Source organism: Mauremys mutica, chromosome 19 (assembly GCF_020497125.1).
Source record: "Mauremys mutica isolate MM-2020 ecotype Southern chromosome 19, ASM2049712v1, whole genome shotgun sequence".
In the NCBI taxonomy this organism is placed as follows: Eukaryota; Metazoa; Chordata; order Testudines; family Geoemydidae; genus Mauremys; species Mauremys mutica.
This window is the reverse complement of record NC_059090.1, coordinates 14,159,576-14,184,344: the sequence shown is the minus strand read 5'-3', so window position 1 is coordinate 14,184,344 and position 24,769 is coordinate 14,159,576. Positions and strand designations below refer to the sequence as shown.

Below are 24,769 nucleotides of genomic sequence, written 5' to 3'. Positions count from 1 at the left end.
GTGTGTGTTCCTGCAGCACCCCGGGCTTGAAGTGGTTTCCATTATATACTGGATTTACAGTTTGGTTCAATGGCTCTCAGCACCCCCAGGACCCCTGAAGATGTGTGTGTCATCCATGTGCATTTTTCAAATGCTGTATTATCTAGGCCAAAATGGCTATGTCAGTGCATTAGCTTTTCACCTGTGGAGACCAAGGTGAAAATACTGATGCCGGTCAATAGTAAGTTTAGGCATCTAGCCTGGAGCACCGGAGTACAGGGGATGGAAATTACAGGCTAGCATGCAAGATTCAGCCTAGTCTCCACTGTCTAGCACTGCAAAGCCATCCAACAATCCGGCATAATTAAGTAGCTCTACTCAAGAGAGGCCTGGCAATAGAATGAAACAAGGATGATGCAGCTCAAGGGGTCAAGACTGAGGTATCAGCAGAATGTTAACGCTTGCAGCGCCAGGCTCAAACCGGCATTACTCATCCCTCACTCTCCCAAGCAATGAATGTGTTCAATAATTAAAAGCAAAAATAAGCTGCACACAAAAAGAATACACTTGATAAATCAGCATGGATGATTTGAAGCCATACCCTGCAAAATAACATGGGTCCTGATCCTGTAACTGGATCTGGCACCATGGATCCTTGCACCTTATATGGAGATCTGCTGGCTCTACATGGGTGCAGGGCTCCACACCAGCAGATCTAATTGAGGGATCTGGGCTGTGGGGATACTTCCCATTTCCACATCCCAACACCACACACTTCACAACCTAGCATCTTATTTGGAAATTGTATGTAAATATCAGCTGACAGCATGTCTTTGTGGAAGTGATAAGCTTCTGAAAAAAAGGCACATTATGGCAATGTTGGCCATCTAAACTGAAATACTGTGTAATTCCCCCTACCCCTCTTTTTCATAACAAACACTGCGCAGATGGATGGAAACATATGGCGCCAGTAATATGTGAAAATTAAAAGGATTTTATTGACTGATATGTTATTGCAGAAAACTCATTGAAATGTACAAACTGGACATTCAGTATGTGATTTGTACATACAATATATTACAGTGATTCTTTAACTAGTTTGAATAGACATTATTGTTTTCACTTACAGGATGGTCACGTCATTATAGATATTAAAAAGTTGATATGCTCTAATCTAAAAGTGAAATCAAACAGAACTGGACATAATGATACATTGCTTTATGCTAATCATATTGACTCAACATGCGCCATCATCACACATCATTTTAGATGCACCTACTGTATAGTTAGTGAAACATCCGATCAAGCATATATCTGAAGTCATGATTGCTTATTAAACAAAACCTCTCTTCCTAGCTTGCAGAATTATTGTCAGAAATACACGATTAACAAAACACGAGTGCCTGTAAAATTTCACACCAGCGTTCCTTGCAAATGTCTACTCCAATACTATACATCGTACAGCCCAAAGCTTGATTAAATAATTTCATACAATGAGTTCCAGATTTAGACACTGGATGGATGTTTGTTTATTTCTACTTCAGAGCCTTATCAAAATGGAATCCACTATTGTCTGTACATTCATCAACTATCACCTGATTTGTAATTAATTTTCCACTAATACTTGCACTTTATTGATAAGTGAGAGTAGTTCAGTAATTCTAGTGCACGTTATAATTTAAATATTCTCAGCTACTTTGTTAATTCGTAATTACTTACTGGTTCAATTCCCAATAAAAATGATATAATGGTATGAATTTCTCAGATAGAAAGCTTTGTTTAAATCTCTCCTATTTATGGGAACCAACTGACACTGATTTTTCAATCGGTAATTACTACAAATCAAATATACATTTTCCATTATACAAAAGCCCCCTGAACTGTAACAATTTCCCCAGGATTTAAATACAGCATTAGTTCAAGACTTTAAATGGCAGATGTGCAACTCTCCCTTTGCTGCTACTGAAGCGTGGGCATCAGTACACATCAGGACACGCCACATACTTGTATGCCAGACTCAGCTCGAGGGGCCAGTTTCACAGATGAACTGGGTATGTCTTTTGAGTTCTTAAACTACAATTCTTTCCCCGGTACATTTCTAAATGCACAAAGTCTTTAGATTCTGAAGAAAAGAGGTTTCTTTGACAAGCTCAATACGGTACTTTTATGTTTCTTTGACCATGATATATGATGTATGCCATCAAATTAATTTAAGACAAATACTTGTCACTTCAATCTATGTAGGCACAGGTAAGTCAATAACTTTACTGAAGTGGAGAGATCTTCAATGGTATCATGATTCTGGACTCCATTTCCTGAATAAGTGGCACTGAAAAGAGGAAAGACAGGCTCTCATTTACTAATAAAGATCCCATTAGTAATTCTGCACACTCATCTTGGAGCACCGCTTTCATCAAACTACTCTATTAGTCAGTGCATGTCAACTCTTTACTAATCACCAACCACCCCTTCTCCCTGTCACTGAAGAATAGTAGTTTTGAGAGGAGGTGAAAAAAACAAAATTATTTAATCGTTTTTAAATTTGCACTAAGGGTTTTGAAGACAAAAACACCTGTTGCTTTTCAGCAAGATTTAAGGTTAGCTTGCAATTTGTACTGTAATATTTCCATTGTACTTTGATGGAACAACATTTGAAATATTTAGCATAGCCTACATGCCAGATTTGTTATGAAAGCTGTTTCTGATATCAAAGGTCTCCTGGATCCTGGCTCCAAAGTCTACTTTCCCTCTTTAGAGGAATTTATTTCACAGGGCCCCAATGTTTCACATTATAGCCTGTTACAAAGAAAACCTAATGGATTCTTTTAAAGATATATTTCACTATTTACTGTATAAGTTTTTGTGCACAGAAAATTAAATCTTTGAACAGATCTATTCCTTTAGTAGATGTTCTTTGGTACAAATGTGTTTTAATACAAACATTTATACAGCAACTACATCAGTTTGCTGACATTTACAAAAACTGAAAACAGATTATTTAAACAATTGACTTTGTAACTGATGAACATACCAGCAAAACAAAACATTTATGACAGTCAAGTATCAGAGGGGTAGCCGTGTTAGTCTGGATCTGTAAAAGCAGCAAAGAATCCTGTGGCACCTTATAGACTAACAGACGTTTTGCAGCATGAGCTTTCGTGGGTGAATACCCACTTCTTCAGATGCAACATGTTGCATCTGAAGAAGTGGGTATTCACCCACGAAAGCTCATGCTGCAAAACGTCTGTTAGTCTATAAGGTGCCACAGGATTCTTTGCTGCATTTATGACAGTGTAACTTACTGAAACAATCATGGTGGCATCTCTGTCCATTAAAAAAAAAAAGTTTACTCCATGGCCCATTCCAATTTAGTTCAGCTCTTACCTGTATAATATACTAGTTCATCCCAGCCATGTTTATTCCATGCAGAATTTCTTGTATCTTCTCTGGACTGGAGGTCTTTGTAAGCTAGAGGAAAAAAGTATGCACACAAAATTTAGTACTAAGTCAATGTTCTGCTGTCCATAACTATCATGATTTAAAATATTTAATTCTGTGGTTAAGAGGCTGCAATCATTTGGAAGAAAAAGAAAAAAAAAAGTTAGCTTCAGATGCTCCTCCGTATACAAAGAAAAAGCTCCAAGACCAGTGGAAAGGGAGAAGGCAGAGAGAGCAAAAAGGTAGGTCTACAGCATATATGGGAGCCATTCCATGTGAATATCACATGGCTGGTGCTCCCTGGGTTTTGCTGCATGTGGAGTCCTAGCTGTAAGTATTGCTAGGAAGGTTGGTAGAAGTCACTGTAGGTCATTGGAACATTAAGCTCCCATGCTGACTATCTCCTTTCAAATGGAAGTAAGATGCAAGTGTGGCAAGGGATGCCAGAGGCAGAAAGGGCCTTGATACCAAAATTATAGCTGCATTAGAAATAGATTAGACAGATAATGCAGCACACTGGGGCTGGATCTCTGCATGGGTGCTCTAGGATCCATGGTGTTGGAATCCAGTTTCCTGTGGATATCCTTGAGGTCTGAAGGCCGCAGCGCATGTTTCCTCAATGCAGTTGTTCGATTGTGAGCTTCTCTGAAGAGGCCTGTCCTCCTGAACTGTCTGGAAACCACCTAGCACACAGTGGGTGCCACTGCAAATAAATAAATGTTCAACTCTCTCTGCTGTGAGGGGAGCAGACGGTGGTAACCTGAGGAGATACTTGATTTTTCCTTCCCTGTAGGAAGGTATTATTTGACCCTTAGAAATTAAATCTTTGATCACTAATTTCAGTGTGAACTTGGCCTGAGGGAAGAAACTGCAGGACTGAACTCATTATGTTCACTTTACTTGAAGCAAACAGTAAGACTCTGATAAGAAAGGTTTGTGATGCCTTACTGTAACTTCTCATAGAAATTACAAAAGGACAAGGAAATGTTTATTTTGTGCTTTTAACTTTGGCAACTAAAACTGAAAAATCAATTAAAAAACCCTTGCTGATATCAAAATGCAATTCACATGGTTCTCTCTCTAGTCCACATATCTCGTTATCCCAAACGGAATAGGTCCTTGTTTTAAGGACCTATTCAGTATAGTGACAGAGGAGTGAGTGTAGCAGAAAACAAAGAAGCCTACCCCAAAGATGATGAACCATATATAACTGTCCGATTTGTGAGAAAAATCCTCCAACTGCTTCATTATTGTCCTGTCGGAAACGAATAGCACGAGCCCTACAAGAGACAAATGGAACCTCTAGAAACAGTAGATGGGCACAGGAAACAAGTGGTGATTGGAAGGAAAGCAGAGTTACAATTAACACCATCTCAAATGTTAAACGATTTTGCAGCAGATTCCAGATGTAAAAAACAAAAATACAACCCGATTCCCAGCAATAAGCAATTAAAATAGAACTTGTTAAGCCACATTAACATTGGAGAGACACCCCTTTATTAGATTCCATACTGATCATTTTCTAGTCTTCAACTTTAATTTTGGAGCCAGTATGATAATCATTGTTATGGTTTAAAATGGCAAGACATTTCTAAAGGTTTATCAAAAGATGCTTCCAAAACGGTATCCTCCTACCTGCCAACTTTATACTACTTTTGAGTGTTAGTCATATCAGGAAGATATGCTATTTGTGAATGTATTGTCTTTCACACATGGATTTTACGTTACTGGAATGCAAAGTTCTTATACGCATGCATCTTTCTCAGGCAGTTGCATCACATGATGCCCCACACCTAATTTTAAACTTAACTCAACTAGAAGCTGCTACATTTTCTAAAGTGGATCTGTTGCCAACTCAAATGTATCTGAATGTGTACCTCCCCAATAATAGAATGAAACCAAATTTACTGGCAAATTATTGAAATTAAACAAATTATCTTGATGCACATTATGCTGTTTGAAAACTCAAGTCTTCATTCTTATTCAAAACAACTGTAAATACTCACAATCATGCAACCTTAATTCATTAGAATTGCTTGGATTTAGCTAATGTAAATGCAAGGAACTTATACTGGTATTAAACAAGATAAAAATCTGGAGTATATACTGAAGAGGAGACAAACATTTTTACCTATATATCAAAATATAAATGTGATAGTCAGTAGGATTTTAAAATGAGTTTTATTTTAAAAAGATAAAAATCTAAGGTTTGGTATTATAAAAATCGTATCTCTAACTTTGATGCTGAGGAAACCAAGAATGATCAACATAGTGTTAAATAGTTAACCCTCTGAGTTTCCAAGGGCAGTACTTTCTAGCGAAAACAATGCATTGCCATGAATTCTGCAATACAGTACTGCATTGCCCAGAAGGCAGTCAGGACATCTGGCCTTAGTCAGGTATACCCAGCATAGGGAACAGAAAACACCAAGTGAGAAGGGGGAGAATTTGTCCCTAATAAAACTAGCAAGTGACTCAGTATCCAAAACCTGCTGAAGCCAAGCACTTTCCACTGCTTTCTCGACTGCCCCTGTGCCATAGGAAGCATGGCTCGTGGAAGACTCTAGCATGCACTCCTCAGTCTGGGCACCCTCTACCCACAGAAGTTGGCTCTAGGTTACAAAGCAAAATGAAAGCTCTGAGACTACATTTAATTCCAATTAAATCGAATCTACAAAGGCCTCTCACAGCATGCTATTTCTATTGACAATCCTTCAAATGCATGACTTCCAGAAGCAGCAACACACATAAATTATTAGACTCTTGATACGCCTTAATTTTTTGGGAAAAGAAAAAAATCCTTCCTTGTAAATTAAAACTACCACCACCTTACCGCTGCCAATGTCTTGTATTGTGTACTAGTCAAACCAGAAGGATGGTAACGTTGGAGAATTGGCCAATGGGTTAGGAGTTAGGTGACCATATTTTCAGATAAAAAAAAACAAGCAGCATGTTTTTGATGATCAGAAAAAAAATTGCGGCAAATACTCAAGTCTTCTGCCTTTTGGTGCCTGTCTTTGATCTGTTCCACCTGAGCTAGAAGAGTTCCATCTGGGGCAACAGAAAAACCAAAGGAAAGTTCTGCCTCTTCCCCCTGTGTTCTTCCATACCTATTTTCCCTCCTCCATGTGGGTCTGGCAATTTTAGAGAAAAGGGAAACAGCAGAGAGACCATTGCCCCACCCCCAACCCCTATTTCTTGAGGGGTTTTGCAGTTTTGCACTAATTAGGCTGGATCATTGGCCTTATTACTGCAACTTTGGCACATGACAAGTTATAACAAGCTTTGGTTTTGAACAACTGTTGGCGTGTTACACACACTCACTGTGGGAAGGACGAAGCAGGGACATACAAAATATCTTAGCAGTATGTTTTAAACATTTTTTAAATGATAAGAAACCTGAACATTTTGATAGATGAAGTAAAAAACAGGGGAAATCTCAAGGTGTTCTGAAAGAAGTTCTCAGGAAACAGACATATGGAAAGCTGGGAAACATAGTCTCTTTGTGTAAAGGTCTTTATCTGTTTTGATCACACTACTATGGACAAACATGAGCAGGACGGGCAAGAGTTTAGCCAGCAGAGATGTACAAGTGAGACTAGGTGAGATTCTTAGTGGTAGAGGACGGTCATTCATTTTGTAGCTGTGAAAGAAACCCAATGCCAGTAGTGCCCAGGTGTATTAGAAGAATGATGGTGTCCCTTCTACAGATATCTACTCTTGCCAAGAGTCTGAGCCTGCTCTTACCTAAGTCAACAGCAAAATTTCCATTAACCTCAATGCAGCAGGATCAGGCACCAAGTCAGTAACATTGGTACTGTCCCTGAGGAGACTGATTGGGAAAGTAGACCGAACATAGGACAGCAAGCAAAATAATCTAGTTTTAATCTTGGCTCTGACATCCGCTCACTATGTGTTCTTGGGAAAATTTCTTCCCCAATCTGTACCTCAGAATCTTCCATAGTAAAATTAGGATAATACTTCCCTTCCTCACACAGTTGTTGTGAAGATTAATATCTAAATGCTTTAAGGATGAAAAATGTGATAGAAGTGTTAAGTATTATTTACTTCTCAAAAGAATGATGGCTTTTAAAATGACAACAAACAAGAGAGATCCCAGCATTGTTCATGGAGGCACTCCCTTTCCTTCCCAGAAAGGCAAAATAAAATAACTAATTTGTCAGAGCTGTGTAGGACCAGGAGCAGCTCATTAGCTCTGTGTATCTGGAAGGGTGTAGGGATTATTCGACCATCTCCACCTATATGGTTTTAAACCAGGGGTAGGCAACCTATGGCATGGGTGCCAAAGGCAGCATGCGAGCTGCTTTTCAGTGGCACTCACACTGCCCGGGTCCTGGTCACCGGTCCGGGGGGCTCTGCATTTTAATTTAAATTTTAAATGATGCTTCCTTTACATTTTAAAAACCTTATTTACTTTACATACAACAATAGTTTAATTATATATTATAGTCTTATAGAAAGAGACCTTCTAAAAACGTTAAAATGTATTACTGGCATGCAAAACCTTAAATTAGAGTGAATAAATGAAGACTCGGCACAGCACTTCTGAAAGGTTGCCGACCCCTGTTTTAAACTATGAAATGTAATTAATAAACTTAAATTACAGCACACAACATGGTGAAATACACTTACCAGTAGTTGCCCCATTCAATCATTGTTCCAGGCTGAAAGAAGAAGAAAGTGTCTAGTATTTTAAAGAAAACTAGAGTATTGGGACAGTTCTGCGGCATATTTTTGAAAATGGATCTGACAAATGTGAAATTATATGAAGCAAAAATATAAGGGGGGGAGGGTCTTCCTTCCATATTTCACAAACTGACAGTGATAAGCCTGTAGCGTGATCTAAGCACCACGTTATGGCCATCAATCTTCTGTCCAAGTTAAGATTTACAGGGCTCCCATTTTGAGTCTGTTAACATGCCACATTAACCAACTAAAGGAGTCCCTTGAGTGACAGAAGGCACTTCTTTCCCCTGAGAGGCTGTGCATGCTGCCTCTGCAGGGTCCTTAAATGTAAAAGGTAAGAAACTGAGATTTGACTTTTCAAATATTTTTAGAATATAATTGTTCAGGATTGACAGACCATGCCAGCTGCTCAAGTCCCCACTCCTGCCTGCTGGCATTATTACAGGTTTTTAACAGTGCTTCCAACAATAATATATTTTTAGCATGTCTTTTCTGACAAACTGAGCACTGTTTAATTTTCACTAATCTGAAGGGAGGAAAAAATGAAAAATACAATGGCATGAGCCTAGAGCTATTGAGATCCATTATCATCATCATCGATTACTTGTATTATTGTAGCGCTTATGATGCACTAATGACAAAGGGGAACAAAAATGGTTTTAAACAAGATAGTGACATAGCCACAAATGTCAGCGATGCTTTCTTGAGCTCCTTCATCTTCACGTACGTGTTATAATATAGAACATTGAGATTTCAGGCATCATTACTACACAGGTTTCCATTCTCACAGCATTTCCATTTGAAAAATTCCATCATTTATCAAATACATTGATTCCTTTAAGTGCTTAAAATTATGACTGTATATTCATTTGCAATTACACTGTACAGCTATAATATTTTCTTTCAGTCTCTTGCATGAGTGTGTGTGCATTTCAATGAGAGTCAAGGGTGCTCAGCACTTCTCAGGAAGTGGCCAGCACCTTGTCGGATCCAGTCTTTACAGCTGGATTCTGCACACACTGAAGCCAGAAACACTTTTGCCATTGACTTCAATAGGAATAAGACTAGATCCTTAGTTTATTTTTAAGGAGGTCTGTGTTTTATTGTACCCGTGTGTTGCATATTTTCAATTTTTAATCATTCACGCAAGAAAAAATATTTGACACTTACTCTAAGTTGATAAGATCTCAGTTCATAAATATTAGGACCCTCCCTGGGAACAGGTTCATTCCAGAAACTAAATTCCAACAGAAGCTGGTTCTTGCGAGAGAGAAGCATGTTACCCCTTTCTTTGCGAAACTCCGTGAATTCCTTAAAAATAAACAGTCATCATCAAACTTTAATATGTTACATTAACAAATTCTACTCTTCTATAGAACATAGTGATTGAAATTTTCAAAACCACCTTGGGGATCTGTACACCCAGTTCCCATTGAATTTAATAGTATCCAAATTCCTTAGGCAGCTTTGAAAGTATCAATCAGTGTGTTTACACATCACAGTCTCTATTAACATTTTTTGTACTGGGCAGTTTGGGTGTGAGCTGTTTTATTAATGCCAAGCTAGGTAAGTAAAATCCAGAGGAGCTATTTTCTACACAGGCTGTACTGAGTGGCTTCATGACAATAATGCTTTAACTGACAATTAGATTGTGTGTGTTCTGAATGGCCACTGACAGTATCCTGAAGAATGTAATTCATTGTTTTTCAACCTGGGCTGGTGCCAGATTAGTTAAAGTGGGTGTGTGGGGCAGAGGAGAGAATCAGAGTGGGTGAGGAAAGATGTTGGCCTCCAGATCTATATCATCCCCAAATACAGCAAACAGGCTGATGCGTTTGCATGTAAAGAAGCAGGTAGCTCATTAAAAGCTAGTGGGCATTCTTCCATGCTTCCACACAGCACCTAAGGTCACTGGCTGTGGCAGCAGCTCACATGTACAGTGCTGAAGGCTCACACAGCAGCCTGCCAGCTCGAGCATCACTTTTCTGCTCCCATTGTAGTAAGTATAGCCTGGGCACCAAAAGATACCTCCAGCCCCCAGCATGAGACCTTCAAATAAGTGGGAAAATGGGGAGGGGAGAGGAAGAGTATCTGCAAAAGTCATGTAAAAAGGCATAATGAGAATAAGACAGGAGGGTGGGGTGGGGGGGAAGACAAGACAAGAGAACAAAGTAAAGGAGAAGCATTATGTGAGGGGACATGGTGGTGGGGGCATGCCCCGCTAGCAAATAGGCTCTGACAAAAGAGCTGAGAATCACAGACCGTTCATAACAGCAGAATATAAATTACTAAAACCACTTTGCACTTCTACAACGTTTTATGCCTACGGAACTCAAAACGTTATATAAACATTAACACATTCAACCTCAGCACTCGAGAGGTGTGTGAGATCCCCATTTTACAGACAGGTCCAATGAGGCACGGAAAGAGGAAGTGACTTGTCCAAGGTCACACAGCTAGTCTGACAGAGCTGGAAATAGACCATAGGAGTCCAAACTTCTAGTCTTTTGCTCTGTCTGCTAGCCTATGTTCTCTAGCGACACTGGGAAAAATATTTCTCAGTAAAACATTTATTATTTCTAGCCAAAGTTTAAAATGTAGTCTTCATTTAGACTTACTTTATTTTGTCGGAGCTTATTCATGACCTCAGTAAGAGCTGGATAGCCTCCCTCATACCGCCAGAGATGTACTGAAATAGAAATAGACCTTTTTAGAGGCTTATGACAAAAGACATGAAACACCATAATGTAAACAAGGTCATTAACACTACAGAATAATACAAAAGTAAAAGCTGGCTAGCATGTTCAAAATGCATTCTCAGTGCAATACAGTAGAGCCATTTGCTTTTTGACAAGGGGCTTCCCCTGCTATTCTAGCAACAGATGATTTACCCTAAAGGCAAGAATGTACAAAGATTTCTGAAGGGCGCTTTTGCTGTATACTGCTTAGATGTGATGCTTTTATGTGACTATAATTAAAGTTGAGCTTCAACTTAAAACAGTGTCTTATGCCGAAAATGACTTGGTGCACAGCTTCAACTGATAGTAGCACAGAGGTGGCACTTGTATTTCAATTAACTACTCAAGCAGAAGGAGCACAAAACTTTTTTGTGGGATAAATAAAATAGATGCCATTGTTAATTTTTTTATTGCTCCGCGATAAGAGGCAACCTTCAAAAGTACACTAAATGAGACCCAAACCCTCTAAAATATTTATAATCAGGAGGACCTTCCTCATCAAATAATAATTTCAAGATGGATGCCTATTTTTACCTAAATTTAACAATGCCCTTTAAGTACTCTGTGTAACAAGACTTTTTAATAAGCTTTCAGACTAGCAATATTAAAATACTGAGATTCCCATTCCCACCCTCTTTTCTTCCATCTGCCCTCAAAGACCCAGAAAAGCTACCTTTCCTCCAACGGAGACGGGGTGGGCATGGCTTCCTCTGAACTAGTTAATGCTGCTTTGGAAATGACTGCATGGACATTCTCTGTCAGTATGCTTCTGAATTAACTGTCAAGCAATATTTTAGGTTTATTCCCCTCCGTACCTCAACATTCCCTTCATTTTTAAAAATACTCTCTTACAAACTGACAAAGCTCTGTCTACAGATATCCTCTCACCTTTGGCCAGAGCCGGTGCTCCCATTAGGCGACCCTAGGCGATCACCTACGGCGCCAGGATTCGGGGGGCGGCATTTTGCACGCTCCCCACAGGGCGCGCGGGAGCTTCAGGTTCCGCTCCCGTTGTGCCGCCGAAACAGGACCCTCCGCCGACGTGCCATGGAAAACAGCAGCAGGCAATTGAGCTACCGCCGACGTTTCGGCAATGACTGCCGCTGTCGCCTGCGGCATTTCGGCGGAGGGTCCTTCTTCGGCGGCGCGATGGGAGCAGAACCATAAGCTCCCGCGTGCCCCGTGGGGTGCGCACAAAATGCCGCCCCCCACCCCCGAATTCTGCCAAGGGTGCTGCTCCTGCCTTTGGCCAATGCTAATATTATAATTATATTCAGCGAACACAGCTGAAATTAACATGCACATTGTATGCACGTATATGCTCTTGTAGTTGAAGCAGCAGCATTGATAGTAGGATAGCTTCGGCAACAGTGTGTGTCTGCTGCAGAACTAATAAGAGCGCAGCATGCTGATTATGTGGTTCCCACAAAATGAGGACTGCTGCAATACTCTAACTTCTCAGAGAGCAGGGACTGTTTTAAAAGCCACTTATCATTTCAATGTCTCCCTATACCAGATTATAACAATGATGTAACACTTTGTAGTTATATAGCATATTTTCAATAATTTGAAGGAATGCATCTGAAGAAATGGGTTTTTACCCACAAAAACTTATACCCAATAAATCTGTTAGTCTTTAAGGTGCCACCGGACTCCTCGTTGAATTTGAAGGAAGATTACATTTTGATCTTGAATTACTGGACACTGTCTGTTTAAGGAAGAGATATCTAGGGTATCGTATAGGACCCAATTGGCTGGGAGACAATAGTTCCATAACATTTTGTGATAACATCAACGTTGCTTAACAGTGCCATGCAGAACAATTATAATAGGACACGGAAAGTCAAAGTTAAGCTTTTAAACTGGCTAACACAAGCTGAATTCTATCTCAGTACACCTTTTAAGCCTAAATTTTCAGAAGTGTGATCTGTGCCTGCAAAATAATGCAGGCACAAACGGTATGCAGGTGCAAAAATATGCAGGAACAAGAGGAAGGGGCTTACCATGTACTGTCACTCTCTCATTGAGACGAGGTAAAAGTGTATTAACATAAGTATACAAATATGTTTGAAAGAGAGTATTAGATTAGTGCTGCCTGAACAAGCCCATTTTATGAATCAACACTTCAGTATCAAACTCAATGTGATAAAAACCAAGCCATTTTAAAGTTAACAATCATTAACCAATTATTTTATGTAATCAACAGCCCATATCCTGAAGTACACTGTTAAAGGTTTATGCACAGCGAGGACTTAAAAAGCAACCTGCCAAGCACACATTTCACTTGTACGGTTTTACATTCTGTTGTACTTCTATCTCCTACCAGCCTGATCTTGCTCTCCGTACCACGTGTTCCAAGTCCCCACCAGTGCACACGGGTAGTGTTTTTCTTCATGAATCTTTGGCAGCACCTCTTGACTTAAAAACAAGGAATACAGACACTATGTTGCATTTCCTTCAGGGAGGCTACATTTGATATGCATAACAACTCATAATTATGCCACCACATGTTCATTATAGTATGAACATTCACAAACTTCATTTTTCAGAAGAGAAAGCAGAAATACAAAAACCTGCTGTATGCAGGAAAAACCGATCACTACAACTCTCTCTATATAAACTTAAGCATAACCAACTGTAGGTGGAGGGATAGCTCAGTGGTTTGAGCATTGGCCTGCTAAACAGAGGGTTCTGAGTTCAATCCTTGAGGGGGCCATTTGGGGCAAAAATTTCTCTGGGGATTGGTCCTGTTTTGAGCAGGGGGTTGGACTAGATGACCTCCTGAGGTCCCTTCCAACCCTGATATTCTATGTCTAATACACAGCATGATACATCAAGTCTTTTGATGTGAACCCACAAAACATGTAAGGTTACCTGATATATTAGCAAGATGTCCCAATCTGAGGGTGTGCAAAACACCTGCATGACTTGGTTCAGGAACAACTTAAAAAGTTTTCTTTTGTTAGCAGCAATGGTAAGACACAGAGATGGGAAAGGATCATTTGTCTCCAGCACTAAAGTTCTATAACTGACATTTCTATTATGCCACACAGATGAAGATAATCAATCACTTTGTCTGATGGACATGAATAAAGTCAAGTGATGGCTGCTTGCTGTAGCATTACTGAACAGATCAGAAAGCAGACCCAGTCTGAAACTAATTTATCCATTAAAGCACAATGTACACAGCAAAAGCTGCCTAAAATCCATCTCCTATGTGCAACCTTGTCTTGAGCAACCCCTGGTTTCTTGCATGGTTGTTTAAGACAGATTTCACTCTACTGTACTTTGGTGAATAAGGTTGTTTCAGACTAGCTGAATTTTCTCTTTATTGCTGAGCATTCTGGCTAGCAGCCACTGATTCTATGTACCATAATAAATAGGGAAGAAGAATAGTCTTATGTGTAATGAACAGCATTCAGAGTTGGAAGACCTGGGTTTTATTCTTAGCTCTGCCACTGACCTTCCATGTGACCTTGAGCAAATCTCATTATCATTTGTGCCTCAATTTCTCCATCTGCATAACAGGAATAATACTATACACTGATCTCACAGAGGAGCTGGGAGTTTTTAACAACTTATGTTTGTGAAGTATAATGAGATCCTAGGATAGCAGTTGCAACAGAAATGTAAATTATTATTACTACAATAAAACTAAAAGCTAGTTTTTGCTCTAGATTAGAAAGAATCTCACCTGATTCATTCATAAGTATGAGCACCACCTTTTTGCCTTTTATTATTGGAAGTCCAAATTGGCTCTCAAAACTTCAGAATGGAGCCCCCTATCTCTGAAGGTTCATGAATTAGTAGAACAAAGACAGATAACACTTTTTCTATTAATTCATAGTCATAAAAATGTAGGGCTGGAAGATGTCATCAAGTCCAGGTTCCTGTGCTGAGGCAGGACCAAGTAAACTAGACTAGACCATTCCTGACAGGTGTTTGTCCAATCTGCTTTTAAAACCTTCACGACCTCCCTAGGAAGTCTATTCTATTCATGCTGGCTATTCCTTATAACCCTGTTATCCTCTAGGTGCTTACAAACTGATTGTTTAATAATTTCTTCCAGTATCTTTCCACCTATTGATGTTAGGCTGATTGGTCTATAATTGCCCAAGTCCTCTTTGTTCCCCTTTCTAAAGACAGGTACTCTGTTTGCTCTTCTCCAGTCCTCGGAGACCTCACTCATCCTCCATGAGTTCTCAAAGATAATTGCTAATGGTTCTGAGATTGCTTCAGTTAGTTCCTTAAGTACCTCAGGGTGAATTTCATCAGAACCTGCTGACTTGAATCCATTTAACTTGTCTAAACATTCTTTAACCCGTTCTTTCATAATGCAGGCTTGTGCACCTTACCCCCTGTTAATATTAGGTTAAGTATCTGGTCACTGGTAACCTTATTAGCGAGGACTGAGGTAAAATAGGCATTAAACACCTCAGCTTTCTTTGATGTCATCCATTCTTAACTCTCCTTCCCACTAAGTAGTGGATTTACACTTTGGTTCATCTTTCTCTCACTCCTAACGTACTTATAGAACCTTTTCTTATTGCCTTTTATGTCCCTTGCTAGTTGTAACTTATTTTGTGCCTTAATCTTTCTGATTATGTCCCTTGGTGCTTGCAATGTTCTTTTGTACTCCTCCTTATCAACTCATCCATGTTTCCACTTTTTGTAGGATTCCGTTTTGATTTTCAGGTCATTAAAGAGCTCCTGATAAAACCACATTGACCTCTTCCTATTGTTCCTATCTTCTCTTTGCATCAGGATAGTTTGCAGTTGTGCCTTTAATATTGCCTCCTTGAGAAACTCCCAGCTCTCCTGAACAACTCTTACCCTTAGATTTTCTTCCCACTGAACCTTACATACCATTTCTCTAAGTTTGTCAAAATCTGCATTTTTGAAGTCCATTGTCCTTATTCTGTTGCTCCCGTCTTTCCTTTCCTTAGAATCATGACATCTATCATTTCATGATCGCTTTCACCCAAATTGCCTTCCACCTTGGGATCCGCTACCAATTCCTCCCTGTTGGTGAAGTCAGGATGCCAAGATTCATGATGGCTAATCTTTATCACCCTGAGTTGGCAGTATGTAACAAGGACTCGGATTGCTCAAGCTGAATTTTTGGGGATACTGAGGGAAGTTCAGGGAAGCTTCAGGTTTTCATCCCTCCATTCTTAAAATGGACCCAATTCTCTCCTTTCTACTTGAATATTTAGGCCGACTTTGGTTTGGAAAGACCAAATCAAATACTATAGCTTTCAGTAGATTGCTATCACTGTCCCTGTACCTTTCCTTGAAAATAAACATCTCTGCTTTGACTTAACATGTATTTATCTGATGAAGCAGTGCCATTTCTCCACTTCCCTACCTCATATAATTATACACATTTATACTGAGCTGGTTGAAAGTGATTTTCTCTTCTCCAGGTATGCTTTTCTTTTTTCAGTCATGAGAGGAAAAAAGATTACAGTGGAAACTACTTTTTAAAGATTTCCCCAATTTGCAACACAAGAAGAACCTTTGTTTAATTTAAATGAAGAAAACTGTCCCCCCCAGTACATTCTTTCTACTTTGGGCATTTTAACAAAGGATCATTCATACCGTACTAGAGATATAATAGTGATTTTATCCAAAGCAAATCAAAGCACTTTACAAACATTAATTTATGAACCCTAGAAGAATCCTTGTAAGGTAGCCATGTATTATTCCCATTTTAGAGATGAGTAAATGGAGGCACACAGAGGTCAGGTAACCTACTCATGGTTACATGGAGGGTCATGAACGCTCTTGAGAACTGAAGTCAGGAGCTGTGACCTCCAGCCTATGGTTCTAGCCAATAAACCACACTTAGAACATTGTTTTAGGATAATGCAACCAGTATTGTTTTATTTAATTGATACCCTCTCTTAAATGATCAGTGTCAATGAGAACGAACTGCCATTTTGCAACATGGGAGGCTCATGTTTCCCAACTTGAGTGTTTAGCTCTTTCAAAGTGTAATGGCTACAGCTCTAATGCAGCAAATATACAGATAAATCAGAATTTCCATTTCTGTAACTGGTGTTTAAATTAGTACAGTACATTAAAAAACATAAATATTGATACTTATTTTTCTTCAGCAAAAGAGTTTTTGGAAATCCTATATAACGGCCCTGTGGGTAAAATTCACTGCAGATCCAGCCCACATAAGGATTCACAATACCTCTTAATGTATGGCTCTCAATAATGTCACTTTTCATGGAAACATCAGGGTGCGTCAATGTCAAATCTTGGGGTTTTATCCCCTCCCTCAAAGCTTTTACTTCCATTTTATATTTGATATTTAGTGGCCCCTCTCAAGTGACCCTCTCTTTTCTTCCACTTTGTAGACAGAACTCCCACCAGGTAGATTCTTACACTGTAGCTGAAGGAAGGGCTAACGGGGACAGCAGTACAGAGGAGTTGCATCTTATGCAGGGGTTAGGTTCTGAAGTCAGCGCGTGAGGCAACAATCGCGTATAGTCAAATGCTCATTGAGGGCAATGGCGGGCGGAATTGCCCGCACTACAGGTACAGTATTTAAATTGTTATTTTTCTCATTTTTTTTTGTTTTGCCAAGCGCATATAGTTAAAATTGTGTAAGTTAAATGCGCCTATGATGCGACTCCACTGTATCTGCCTAAAAAGGCTGCAGCAGCCTTATGACAACTAGGGGAGGGAAGAAACGTGCACCTGGATCCCTCTCATATACACCCTAAAAACAGCATTTTTTTGCAACATGGGAGGCTCATGTTTCCCAACAGTGAAGGAACACCCCAAAAAAGGAGCAGTAGTAGGGGAACTGGAAAGAAGCATCTGTGCCAACTGTCTCTAAGAATAAATGGTTTATTCACAATAATTCTCTTCTTCCCAAATAAAAAAAATCACACACCAGCCAATTTACAGAATCCCATTGCTCAGATTCACATGTTGAAAACCACAAAGTATAATATATGAACTTACCAAAGTTTGTTGTAGGCATCTAGGTATTCTGGCTTTACATTGTGAACTGAAACAATAAAATTCAAGGATAAATGTAGTAGCTAAAAGAAAATAAGATAAAAGGAAATGTTCAATATAAAAATATCACCCACACTGTATTTTATACAGACTGCTGGTCTCCTTTTTGGCTAGTAGATTGGAGTGAGCATCTTTCCTTGGATCCACTTTGCGAACAAAGAGTGATTTTAACCAGCTGTCTTCACCTGCTCTGTTAGTTGATGATGCCAGCCCCCTACACATCAATGGATACATTACATTGTCACCGAATGTTTATTAAAAATGCACAGACAGGAGGAAAGTCAGTCAAGATCAAGTTTAACATACTATGGTAACGTATACAGAGGAATGATGCTAAGTCTTCCCAGGACCTCACTCTCCAGAAGTGTAAAGGGACAATGTTTACCCAGCAAGGTATACACCTATTGAAAAGGCTTCCCGGGACGGCACAGAAGTGGTGCAGCTACACTACCCGACTTGCACCCCTTGTGCTGAAGAAACACCGCCTTGAGCGCTGCAAGTTTCAGCGCTGTAAAGTGGCAGTGTAGACAAATGCACCAGCACTGGGAGCTACTCACTTCACGGGGGTGGTTTTTTTTTTTACAGCGCTGGGAGACCTCTCTCGCAGCCACGGCAGCGCTTTAACATTGCTAGTAAAGACAATTTATATCAGGTTTTAAGCCAACCCCAAAACATTGTGAGGCATAAAACCACTTTTGCTTCCGTGCCCTGCTCCTGCATTGATTAGCGCTCTGTAAGAGCAGAGAATGTAAGCCACTAAATATTTTTTTCTCTCTTAAACTCTCTTTGCTCAAGCAGGATATCTACGTCCTCCCAGAAACCTGAGGTCAAAAATGAACCCTAGTGCACGTGCACGAGAAAAGACAGTGTGCAAACATTGCTTTGTTTACTGTGAATGGCACAGTAAATGCCACGTGTTCCTGTGTTCACTGAAATAGATTTCAAGGAAGCATCATGGAAGAGAAGAAATGCAGGTTACAGCATACTCTACTTTGGGAATAGATTAGAGTGGCATTAGACATCAAGGAGCCTGCATAGATTTTAATTTTTGAACAGTAGCCATTATAATGTTCAGGATTCAAATTCATTTTCTTTGTTCAATATTTACAGTTTTTCCCACTTAAAAATTAGTTGACTTTGATAGAGTGTCTGAAAGCTTAACTAGTTTAACAATTTAGTTTCTGCAAGTACCTCTGCAAAAATGCTATTTTTTATCTTCATACAACAATACAGTACACAATAGAATCACAACAGACAACATGGTTCTTCTTAAAGTATGAATATATTAGGACTGTTTTTTCCCTTTTTCAGTGGTGAAAGACACTAGAGCCACCAAATGATGTGCACTGGCTTTATCTACGCCAATACAAATAATATTTTGTTCAAGTGAACAGCAAACAAAAAAGATTCTAGTTTTTACTGCTTCGTCTTTATAATATATAAAGGTGGCCTTGATCTTACAATATTTTCCTTCCTCCCGACCCGTTAGAAGCATTTGCTTGCAGCTTCGCCCCATTTCCTGGAGGATTGTGGAAAGATCTGAAACTATTTAATTAGACTTAATTATTCTGGAGGATTTTAGTTATTGGCTGGGAGATCCATAGGACAGGTTACAACTTCCAACTGTGATACTGTCTTTCAGGTCCTCAATAGACTGAAAATGTTCCAGAAATAAAAATGTTGGAAAAAAACTGGTTTTGGAAAAATAACCCTTTGCAGTTCACTTTAAAAAACACATAACCCCCCCCCCCCCCAATTCCCATTTTTAAAATCCCAATAATAATGGGGCATAAAATGATGAGATAGTTTATATTGCTTATTCAAGCAACAAGCTGAAGGAAGGAAGAAGACATGTGACACCTAAGAAAAGAATAGCTGGGAATGAGGTGACCTTCAACACAAAGAAGCTACAGCTTCTGGGGCTAGATTCAAATGCCAGTAATCAGTACACAGTGAATTTTCACAGCAGAGGACTAATCAACTGAAAAATAAAAGTTAGTAAATTAAAGCTATGGCCCAATTTAATGATTATTGGTGAACAGTCACCTTCTCAAGAGTTTGTCAGGGACAATAACGAAAACCTTGAAATAAAACAAATACAATAAACCTACAACCATAAGAAATCAGCTTTGTATGACATATTACTAGGTAGGTACAGTATTTGAAGATTATAAAGTAATATGATTATCTCTCTGCTTTGAAAGTTACTACTACTTAGATGTAATCCTGGTAGTATAGAGAGGTCCTCAATTCCTAGGTGTATTTTATAAGGACATTACAGTGCTTAATATTTTTTTAAATACGAACACTATCAACTAAAACGTGAGCAACATTTAGAATTTTGGAAGAGAAATCATTTAAAAAAGCTCAGGTCCAACAGGTATATTTCCAATAATTTGTTTTAAACATCTTCCAATATAAACAGTTGTTTTTAAACAAAAGCATCTTCCGCCACTGTTGTCAATTCAAAGATTGCAGTGCTAAAGAACTTCAAAGAGAAACTGACTATAACCAAAAGAAAACTGACTTTGTTGATATTAATTGTTGAGTGGTAGCGGAATGTAAAAGATAACAGCATATAAATGGAAAAAGAACTTGGATTTTTAGAATTATTTGAAATAATCAAATTTATAATAAATATGCTTACAATATGAATTATAAATTGACAGCATCCCCTTAAACTCTCCATAGTTTTACTTCTCAATAGTTTGAAGTAAAACTTATTTCCTTAACAATTCTCACAATTTGACAAAAATGGATACTTTCCTATATTTCTAATTAATCTTAAAATCAGCATAGATTTGTACACAGTATCATTGATGTTAGCAAAACTTTGAGAACTGTTTCTCGTGTCTTACTACTACAACTCCAGTATGTGTGTTGGTCCTAGATGAGCTGTATTCCACCAAAAATAGTCCAGCTATAGAGAAATAGATTTTCTTTAAAGGATATCCTGACTGCTATTCTGAGCTCTGAAAGAGACAGAAGAGACCCAGGTAGGTCTAATCTCTTTACTAGTTCAGAAATATTCCCTGCAGTAGAACATTAGTGCTTTGTATAGTTCAGTTTTAAATATTCAAAGCCATGGCATTCCCCACTGGAAGATCATTCCACAGTCTATCAGACTCATAGATTCTGAGGCCAGAAGGGACCATTGTGGTCATCTAGTCTGATCTCCTGTATAACAGAGGCCATAGAACTTCCCCAAAGTAATTCCTAGAGCGTATCTTTTAGAAAAAGATCCAATTTTGATGTAAAAATTGTCAGTGACAGAGAATCCACCATAACCCTTGGTAAATTATTCCAATGATTAATTACTCTAATTGTTAAACATTATACCTTATTTCCAATCTCACCTTACTGTCTGGGAATGTTTCCTAATATGTCCCACCAGATTATAAAACAGGTTTAAGAAAAAGTTACTTGACAACATCTCTCTAATGCAGGTAAGAATATGTTTACATCATGGATAAAGGGTAGGCATACGGCGTTTACAACACAGCATAAAATGTTTGGTTTTCTGGGGGCCATATTTCTCACAGCATTACAGGCAGCCTATCGTGGAATCATTATCAGTCCTTTTACTAAGGCACTGCCTGATTTTGCTAGCTGTGGTCCCAATCCTACAAGCACGTATGGATGTTCCGAACTGTAAGCATGTGAATAATCTCACTGAAGTCACTGGGCCTTGGTAGGTACTCAGAGTAAAGCATATATGCCTAAGTGTTTGCAAGATCAAGGCCTACAACCGCACCTGCAGTGTGCAATGGTGTGTCCACACTGGCTTGATAGAGAGCAAATAATCAGCCAATGTGTGTATATTTTTTCAAACTGCTAGTGGCTCCTGTAGATGTTGTTTTCCAAAAAAAACTAAAAAACAAACACTAACAAACAAACAAAAAACCCAGAAAAAATCATCAATACCCAAGATTTCAAACGGACACTATCAGGTTAAAACAATGTAACAAAACAACCTTCCTTATTTTAGAAACATCATTGGTAACTTGTAACAAATGGAAAGTTAGAATTTTGAAAATGTAAGTTTATTTTTCACTGTTTTACTTTTGGCATTACCCTTCCATTGAAAAATAGTAAAAGACTAATCAGTTTCTAATCAATTTCACCTCTCTTTTCCTATGTACAAGCTCAGTGCTACAGTAGGCAGCTGGCAAATGTTTATTTTAAAAATTGCCTACATGAGATTAAAAACACACAGGGAAATACGTCTCCATCAAGTTTTCTGTTAGCTGAAAACCTATATTCAAGTTGAGTACAAATCCTAAATTTTTGCCCTCACACCATCCCCCTGAAAGAGAGAAAAATTTGAAAGACACACTTAACTGAAATTCAGCCAACAGGTTTTGATTTCTGTTCTAAACAAATATCAAAGTTAACGGAAAGTATAAAAATAAATCAGACGCTTCAAACCCATTCCAACAGGTGCCTGTTGGGGCCTGGGACATCAGATATTTAGACTATGTCTTGTGGGTTTCCCTCTGGGGGTGCGTGTGTAGGGGGGTTGTGTAACCCGGTGGGTCCCAGTCTCAGATGGGGGGCCCCTGTGTGTGCAGAATGGGAGGTTCAAACCCAGGATGGGGGGGTTGTGTGGGCATGATCCCAAAGCAGGATCGTGGGGCGGGTCTGAGGCGGAGAGTGCCTCTGTGGGGCGGGCTTCCCGGGCCCGGCTCGGGGCCCCGCATGGGGGAGGCACAAGCTGGGGTGCAGGTGGGGGCGCGGGTGCCCGGCGCGGGCTGTCCCTAGGCGGAGCGGGGAGGCCCATGACCTTGCGGGAGACCCCGGGCTAGGAACTGCTACTCGGGGCTGCCCCTCTCCCGCCTCGCCTCGCCCCGCCCCGCCGGGGGGCTCCGGCCCCCGGGCCCGCAGCCCGCGCCCCCCAGGCCAGAGGGGCGCCATTTACCGTCCGGGAGGAGGGAGCGAGGGGCCCCCCGGGGGCCGGGCCCCCCAGCGCCGCACTGCAGGCCCGGGGGCTCTCCCGGAGGAGCCCGTGCTCACCTGAGGGCCAGGCCGCCGCGGGCCGGGAGGCGAGGCCCTGCCCTGCCCAGCCCGCCGGCTCCCCCCAGGCTCCGCCGCAGCAGCACTCGGGTCGCCATCTTGCTCCGGCCTCCCCCGCCCAAGCTCGCCCGGGCTCGGGAGGACGACTCGGGCCTGCAGTACCCGCTGGCGGCCACCGGGGGGACAGCGGGGCGTGAGCAGGCCCCACAGCAGATGAAGGGGCGCTTGGCGCTCTGAGAAAGGGGTCCAGGGGGACCCCCCCGACCCTACTCTTTAACCCCTTGGCTGCTGGGCTAGGTATCTGTCTCCCTATGGCTCCCGAACACATCCCATCAAGCCAGGCACCTGCAGCATCAGTCTATGGGGATGGAGGGGATTTTAGGGTGGAGCCCCATTTGCCCCCATGCAAATCTGTTAAAGCCTGTTTTAATCCACTCAGTACAAGACCCTTGAGGCTCATGCCAGCGCCTTTCCTCCTCCACTGTTCTCTCTCTCTCGCAGGAGAATAATTCTGCATCTCATCAACACTTCAGAGAAGAAACATTATCTCTGGAAGAAGACCAGGGCGGTGGAGCCAGCTCTGCTCCTGGCTTCTAGCCTTGGCAACAAGCCCTTTCACCTTTCCGTGCAAGTTTTTTCCTCTGTAAAATAAGGATAATACTTTGCACATGCTTAACTTTACTACTTGCATCCGAAGAAGTGGGTATTCACCCACGAAAGCTCATGCAGCAAAACGTCTGTTAGTCTATAAGGTGCCACAGGATTCTTTGCTGCAACTTTACTACTGTGAAGCATCCTGAGGGTGCATAAGTGTTAGCAGGCTTGGGGGCCTAAAGTATTACTTGCTAACCCTTGCCACTGTGGTTTCCACTCTGCAAGACAAAAAACGCAACCACGTGCAGAAGTCCTAGCTCTGAAGAGCTAACAGTCTAATAGTTGGCTGCTCTTTACACTGTTATTCCTTTCATGAAATGTGTGATGGATGCACAAATATTTTGTGTTCATGGTAAACTGTAGCTTCTTACCACTCCAACAAGTTATTAGAGATTAGAATGCTCTTTTTCCTGTCCCCCTCCTGTTGGAACCCTACAGGAGCAGATATTAACACACATTTGTTCCAGTAATACACTGAAGTAATGGGAAAAACTCAGTTTGTTTCAGTTATCACAGCATGTTTCACTTGTCACTCATAATTACAATTTCATTTTTTTGCTGGAGGAAAGAACAAAAACTGGAAAATACCTTCACACTGGAGATACGGCATCTGTATAGCACAGTGCTGAGAGCATACTACATAGGCAAGGTGTATTTTCCCATACATACCAGACAAGCAAGGCTGTACTAACAGGGTTAAAGCAAATGTAAAGGCGCTGAAAGAGGTCAGTGTAACAGCCCTGGAAACCATTATACTGTTATCGTCAGCCCAACCAGCACCAGTGCAAAACTCCTCTGAACTACTGTGTGAATGTGCCTCAATCCTGACTCAGAAAACAAAGCACTTTTGATGAGCATAGTGGATAAATTACAGACGCTCACGGTCCTGCAAAATACATGAATAAAGATGTAAGCATCCCAGACTCCCACTTTCTAAATTAAATACAGAACTGATTTTTGACACAACTTTTAACAATGTAAGATCTTCACCCCCACACAAACTGAAAAATATTTTCCTTCTCTCATCTCTTACTCTAGGCTTAGGCATTAATTTAACAAGCATAAAAAATTGACTTTTTAAAAAAAACTGAGGACTGTCAAATATACTATATATTATCAACTTTTAAAGTAGTAGTTGAATTTTGGGAGTGCTGCTATTTATGTCATTAAGGTACACAGGCACACGGGGCTAGAAAGGGTAA

The 24,769-nt window shown here is 40.3% G+C and overlaps 1 protein-coding gene across 2 annotated transcripts; it reads right to left on the bottom strand.

Moving 5' to 3' along the window:
• Window positions 1-953: 953 nt before the first annotated feature.
• On the bottom strand, window positions 954-23,069 carry NIPSNAP2 (nipsnap homolog 2). 2 transcript variants are annotated; one of them, XM_044993742.1, is made up of 11 exons: window positions 22,914-23,035; window positions 22,242-22,268; window positions 17,975-18,114; window positions 17,844-17,889; window positions 13,186-13,280; window positions 10,743-10,813; window positions 9,295-9,435; window positions 8,071-8,102; window positions 4,603-4,697; window positions 3,364-3,447; window positions 954-2,308 (listed from the first exon to the last, which is right to left on the bottom strand). In XM_044993742.1, exons 1-11 carry the CDS (start codon window positions 23,009-23,011, stop codon window positions 2,244-2,246), a joined length of 894 nt encoding a protein of 297 aa, XP_044849677.1. In that variant the 5' UTR covers window positions 23,012-23,035; the 3' UTR covers window positions 954-2,243. The 2 variants fall into 2 exon arrangements, with proteins under 2 accessions (XP_044849677.1, XP_044849678.1); XM_044993743.1 differs by lacking the exon at window positions 22,242-22,268 and having other exon boundaries at window positions 22,914-23,069.
• Between the last annotated feature and the right edge of the window lie 1,700 nt (window positions 23,070-24,769).

Excerpts from the sequence above, each read along its gene's own strand:
- NIPSNAP2 (XM_044993742.1), bottom strand. The coding sequence starts at position 23,011 with ATGGCGACCCGAGTGCTGCTGCGGCGGAGCCTGGGGGGAGCCGGCGGG. Across the intron at positions 22,269-22,913 it reads CGCGGCGGCCTGGCCCTCAG|AAATCAAAACCTGTTGGCTG; the intron begins GTGAGCACGGGC and ends TGTTTAGAACAG. Across the intron at positions 17,890-17,974 it reads CAGTCTGTATAAAATACAGT|TTCACAATGTAAAGCCAGAA; the intron begins GTGGGTGATATT and ends TTATTGTTTCAG.